This window comes from Triticum urartu, chromosome 3 (genome assembly GCF_003073215.2).
Source record: "Triticum urartu cultivar G1812 chromosome 3, Tu2.1, whole genome shotgun sequence".
NCBI lineage: Eukaryota > Viridiplantae > Streptophyta > Magnoliopsida > Poales > Poaceae > Triticum > Triticum urartu.
Genome location: NC_053024.1, coordinates 500,876,967 through 500,883,184, shown reverse-complemented (window position 1 = coordinate 500,883,184; position 6,218 = coordinate 500,876,967). Strand labels below are relative to the sequence as shown.

The 6,218-nt window shown below is 46.5% G+C and overlaps 1 protein-coding gene across 1 annotated transcript; it reads left to right on the top strand.

The window, feature by feature from the left end:
- Window positions 1-2,648: 2,648 nt before the first annotated feature.
- Window positions 2,649-5,995, top strand: LOC125544586 (trihelix transcription factor ASIL2-like). Its single transcript, XM_048708320.1, has 2 exons — window positions 2,649-4,023; window positions 5,665-5,995. Exon 1 carries the CDS (start codon window positions 3,051-3,053, stop codon window positions 4,008-4,010), a length of 960 nt encoding a protein of 319 aa, XP_048564277.1. The 5' UTR covers window positions 2,649-3,050; the 3' UTR covers window positions 4,011-4,023; window positions 5,665-5,995.
- The last annotated feature ends 223 nt before the right edge of the window (window positions 5,996-6,218 follow it).

Below are 6,218 nucleotides of genomic sequence, written 5' to 3'. Positions count from 1 at the left end.
CCAGGTGCTGCCTTGGCCCATTGGGTGTCTTATGGTCCATAAAAAAATCTCCGTGAAGTTTCGTTGCATTTGGACTCCGTTTGGTATTGATTTCCCGCGATGTAAAAAACATGCAAAAAAGACAGCAACTGGCACTTGGCACTATGTCAATAGGCTAGCACCAAAAAATGACATAAAATGACTATAAAATGATTATAAAACATCCAAGATTGATAATATAACAACATGGAACAATCAAAAAATATAGATACGTTGGAGACGTATCAGAACCATGCACACATCGTTTGAGGCCGTGAGTGAAACCTCGGCCAGACTTCCTTTACGGGTACAACCTCAAATAGGAGATACACCTCGACTAGAGTCTTGTGTGGTCAGTCAGGTTGTGGCCGACACCCTCGCCAGGCTTCCGCTTGAAGGTTGCCAAGATACATGACATGTATATGGTGGTAAATGGTGAGAGCGTGTGTGACCCTGCAAGGTTATCAAACTATTTGAATAGTCGCGTCCTCGGATATGGACTACTTAGAATGCTCATATTGTTCATAGACAACTTGAAGTGGATCCTCTAAATTGCGCAAGATAAGCGTGGTGCCATGAATGGCCTTTCCGTAGGGACACGGGAGCGGATCTATAGTGGTGTATTGATATGGTGAATATGTGGATTCATGTGCGCTTTCCCACCCCAAAGAAAATACTGGTAGTCGTAGTACAAGATAGCCACTGAGTCAAAGCTGGCTTGCTACAGTTAAACCCAACAACCCTCATTGTTGATACTGATGCATAAGTAGATAGTTCTGATTGAAGTCTTGCTGAGTACATTTGTACTCACATTTGCTTAATTTATATTTTTGCAGAGGAGACTTCAGTCTCACTAGTGGTTTCTACGATGAGTTCGACGTTCATCGATTAGTTTGGGAATCCTAAACAGATGTCTGGTTCCTATGGAGGGTCTTGTAGATAGTCAGGCTTATCAGTCTTTTCCTTTTGTAGGTGTCTGTATTCAGACATGTTATGCTTCCGTTGCTTGTATTACCTTGTATGTTGGGTCTTAAAGAAATACTTTGAGTCATACATTTATGTTGTGATGTCATGTGTATCTACACATATCGAGCATATTGTGTGTATGTTATTGAAATGCTTTGGTATGTGTGAGATTCAACACCTAGTTGTTTATTCTTGATAGCCTTCCTTATGAGGAAATGCCTCTTAGTGCTTTCATCCTGAACACATGGATTGACCGACATGTATCCTTTTTGCTCCTATGTACTCCCTCCGTTCCAAAATAGATGACTCAACTTTGTACAAAAGTTAGTACAAAGTTGAGTCATCTATTTTGGAACGGAGGGAGTATGTCCCTATGGGGAAATATCACGCGATTTTTACTGGAGTCCTTTGTAGCCTCGCTACGACTCAGTTACACTCGCTGCTGACCGACATGTGCATTACTGGGTCATGTATGCCTGTCCCTGTAAGTTTGGGCCACCTTGGTTTATGACTAGTCACATCGACCCGGGTTCTCTGTCATATGGATACTAGCATCGCAATCATATACGTGAGCCAAAAGGCGCAAACGGTCCCGACCAAGGTAAAGGCGGCAGCCATGAGTTATCGTGCGTGAGGCCGCAAAATGATATGATGTGTCTTATGCTAGATCAGTGTGTCTTAGGATCGGGGTCCCGACAAAAGTGTAAAGGATGGTCAATATTGAGGCAATTTTCACTTTTTTGGGACCATGGCAAATTTTCATTGCTTTTCAACCACGACCAAATTTATTTTTTTCTCATGGCAAATTTACCTTTATTTTGGCATGGCAATTTTAATGTAATACACACAACAAATTTTATTTTAAGCGCTAATGACAAATTTCAAACATAGTTAATTTGTCGTGGCAAATTTTCATTATAAAGCCAAAATTTTGTTTTTTTGCTGTGATTACTATAAGCCCAATTTGTGTTTTTTATGAACAATGGCAAATGTAGTAAAAATTTGGGCTTTCTTTTGTGTCTCTACTGGGATTTATTTTCTTTTTTCATTTTTTTACATGGAAAGGGCATGTATGGGGCGGTTTGTGTGTGCATTCCGGCTGTGGGGTTTCTTCCATCGAACGAAACCGTTCGGTGGGATCGATCGCTCGTGCCGAACGTCTCGTTCGGTCTGGGGGATCTCCAGAACGAACGTGTGGACATTAATGGCGTCCAAACATTTTTACTCTCTTCGTTTTGTTTAGTCCGCACAGTACTTTTGACTAATTTATTTTATAAAGTTTGACTAAGTTTATAGAAAATAATATGAAAATTACAATAAAATATCTATATAATGTGAAAATACATTCAATAATGAATCTAGTGAAATTGATTTGGTATTGTATATGTTAATATTTTTCTCCATAAATTTGGTCAAAATTTATAAAGTTTAATTTCAGAGAAAAGCTAATACGAGGAAGCTGAAGAGCCGAAATCGCCGCCTCAATACACGGCGGCCCCACCTCTACGCACCCATCCATGACCATCCATCCCCGAAGTCTGCGAACCCACGTCGCCACTCGCCACCCCGCCTCTGTCGCTCGCTCGCTCGGACTGTTTCTCTCTCCTTTTCGGCGCCCGAAAACCAAAGAGACGCAACTGCGCGCGCACGCCGACCGAACGTCGGCCAGCCGAGCCGTCCCGTACGTATGGAGTCCCCCCTGGGCACGGCATCCGTCCCGCACCGCGACGTGCCGCGCCGGCCAACCGTGCCTTCCGATTTTAATTCGGCTCCACCCCCGACGGCCGGTCAGTCAAACCCGCGCCCCCACCCATCCAACGGCGGCCGTTCCCCACTGCCTCCGCCCGCTCCCCTCCCATCCACGTGCCCACCGCGTCCGCCTCCCTCACGGTCACGGCCCACGGGCCGCCGCTCCCCACCTCGCCGCCCGTCCGCTCCCCTCTTTTATTCCCCTCCCCCCTCGTCGCCAGCCGCCCCCGACTCGCATCCATCCGTCTCCAGCCACCGAGAGGGGAAATTAGTCCAGACTTTTAGGGTTTCCTGAGAGAGAGATCTGGGAGGGCGCCATGGACGGGAAGCTGCCGCCGCCCAACCCCAACCTCCCGTACCGGGAGGACTGCTGGAGCGAGGGCGAGACGGCCGCCCTCGTCGACGCCTGGGGGTCGCGGTACATCGACCTCAACCGCGGCAGCCTCCGCCAGCCGCAGTGGCGCGAGGTCGCCGACGCCGTCAACACCCGCCCGGGGGCCTCCGCGCGCCGCCGGCCCCCGCGCACCGACATCCAGTGCAAGAACCGGGTCGATACCCTCAAGAAGAAGTACAAGGCCGAGCGGGCGCGGGGCGGGCCCTCCCCCTGGCCCTTCTACCGCCAGCTCGACGTCCTCGTCGGCCCGACCCTCTCGGCCGCCGCCGCCAAGAAGCCCTCCCCGCCCCGCGCGCTTCCCATGCTGCGGAGGCGCATGTCGCCCTCTCGCTCCCCGTCGCCGCCCTCGCCGGCGCCGCCGATGGCGCTCCCCCTGCCCAACTACCGCCGCGGGTCCAACCTCCCGGCCGCTGACCTCTTCCATAAGGCCGCCGCAGCTGCGGCCGCTGCGGATTCTGACTCGGACGATGGCTACAATAACAACAACAACTATGACGACGACGAGGGCTCGCAGCAATCGGCCTCGCGCTCAGTGTCGTCTCACTCTGGTGGTAACGGTCCTCCTGTTCTTGGCAGTGGTGGGGGCGGCGGTGGCGGCAACAAAAGGAAGAGGGGCGGGGCTGGAGGTTTTGGGGAGCTAGCGATGGCAATGGAGACATTCGCTGAGATGTATGAGCGCATGGAGGCTGCCAAGCAGAGGCATGCAGAGGAGATGGAGAAGCAGCGGATCAAGTTCCTCAAGGATCTGGAGCTCAAGCGGATGCAGGCTTTCGTGGACATGCAGCTTCAACTTTCGAGGGTAAAGCAAGCCAAGAACGGTACCTCGGAGATGCTCATGTCTCTTGCTGCACTGCCGTTCCTCAGCAACCCTGCTTACCTCTGATATAAGAGTTTAGGTAAGGAATTTGGCCTCTTAAAGTCAGATTTTAGGTTACTGTAATAGACTTAGGGGATTGATGATGTGTCTTTGTATGCTATATTGCCTTATGTGGAACCAATGCAGATGTTCTGATATGCTTAGGTGTTCACCCATGTTGAACATATGTAACCAGAGATCTAGGCTACCTTTTATTTGTGCAAAGCAATGCTCAAGTAATTGTATGTTTGGCGATTTTGCATTATGAGAGACCAAGGCCTGACTTATGATAGCGACTAGCGATCTAGGAGATATTAGTCAGTTGATGATACACCCCCTGGAAATCCTAGATAATGAATGTTTTGCGTGTAGTCTCCCAGTGTGTTGCTGCATCTGCGTCGTCTGGTCGGCTCGCCGCCACGCACACGCGATTGCTCTGCGTATAGGCGAATTGTTTAATTTGTTGATGATGCATCTCATCTTCTGTTCGGTCAAATTCTTAGTTATCAGGTCCTCTTTGATCTGATCTGATAAATTCTAATGGTCGACTCTTGTGTATGCCAGTTTAGAATTTGTGGTTATATGCTTATATTAGATACATTGGTTTCTGATTCATAGTTTTCTGTTGTAAGTAGGAAATGCTGAAAATCTTTTCTCTAGTGTTATGCTGATTTGATGTTAAGTTTTTGTTTTGTTTTATATTGGAAGCATTTGAAGATCTTCTTTTGTACTGGGGTTTCATGCTTAGATTAGTTAAGCTGGTGATGAATGAGTATTGTTGCTTGGTAGATTATGGAGTGGGCTGTGAGATAGTTTCCCATTAGATCCTGGTCGCCGCCTTCCTTCTTCTTTCGCCAATAGGCTGAAGTACAATTGCCAATATTTCCTAAATTCTGAGAGGAATTTGTTTCAAATATGTTAAAATTTGGTCTCTAATTATCACATATTCTTGTTTGTCAGCTTTGATCATGTGGTGCACATGTTGATCATCTATTCTTGTGATACTGGCCTTTATTAGGTGTTGATACTATGATGTTATTTGTTTATTAACTGTTACAGTCCATTAGGGATGTGTTACCAACTTGTCGTACCCCCATCATGAGAGCCATTGACTTGACAATCAGTGTCCAGGCCTCAGAGTCCAGACTTTGAGGTTTGAGCATCAGTTGTCTTGGTAAAGCTGACTTGTATGTAAAAACGGACGTTATGGATTTATGGTTATTGAATTCTACTCCCTCCGTTCCTAAATATAAGCCTTTTTAGAGATTCCAATACAAACTACATATGCAGCAAAATGAGTGAATCTACACTCTAAAATATGTCTATATACATTCATATGTAGTCCGTATTGAAATCTCTATAAAGTCTTGTATTTAGAAACAGAGGGAGTACATAAGAATAGCGGGAAGTTCTTGTGTCAGTTGTTCCGGTGATGATAGAATTATTATGACCAGTTGGTTTTTGGTTTTGTGAAGCTCTCTTGAACCACATCACATATAAGTTGGAAAATACATGAGGGCTTATGGTGTTTGCATGTTAAGCAGTTGTGAAAAACTCACCAGAAAAGTGAATCGTGTATAGGTTTATCCCCAAATTTGCTGTTGATTGTGCTTCATTCTCGTTACATTTCCTTGTGTTACTAGCATTCTTATGTACCTATATATTTGTTTCTGTTTTCCAGATTACTTGGAGTCAAGCATGGTATGGTGCTGCTCTTTGATGAAGATCAATCTAGGTTCATTGGTAGTTTGGTGTATAGGCTCTGGAGTCCGGATGTGTAAAACAGATGCTTCTGCTCCAGCCAAGAGCTTTGGTGTCGCCTGCGTTTTCTGGACTATAGCCGTTGGCGTTTTGTCTCTTTTCTTCTGCTGGGATGTTAACAGACAATTTCGTTGTTTAGTTTTTGTTTCAGTTAACATGATTTACAAGGTCTGTAACAGAAAATACTGAATATGAATCAACTCAAGCCAGCTGCTTCGAAATGTACATTCGAGCTGGTTGGGGCTTTCTCAGTTTGCAAGGCGCTGACTGGAAAACGGAACGGTGGCATATGAATGAAACTCTCAGATTGAGGTATCCAATATTGGATTTGGCTCACAGTTTTGGATGGGTCATGACCCTTGTGGGTCCTTTCGATCAGCATAGCACGCCTATGGTTTCGAGATGGTAAGAGATGTTGTGCATGGAGGTGGCTTAAGGACGACTGTAGGGAGAGACATCTGACTCGGCCGGGTG

Excerpts from the sequence above, each read along its gene's own strand:
- LOC125544586 (XM_048708320.1), top strand. The coding sequence starts at position 3,051 with ATGGACGGGAAGCTGCCGCCGCCCAACCCCAACCTCCCGTACCGGGAG.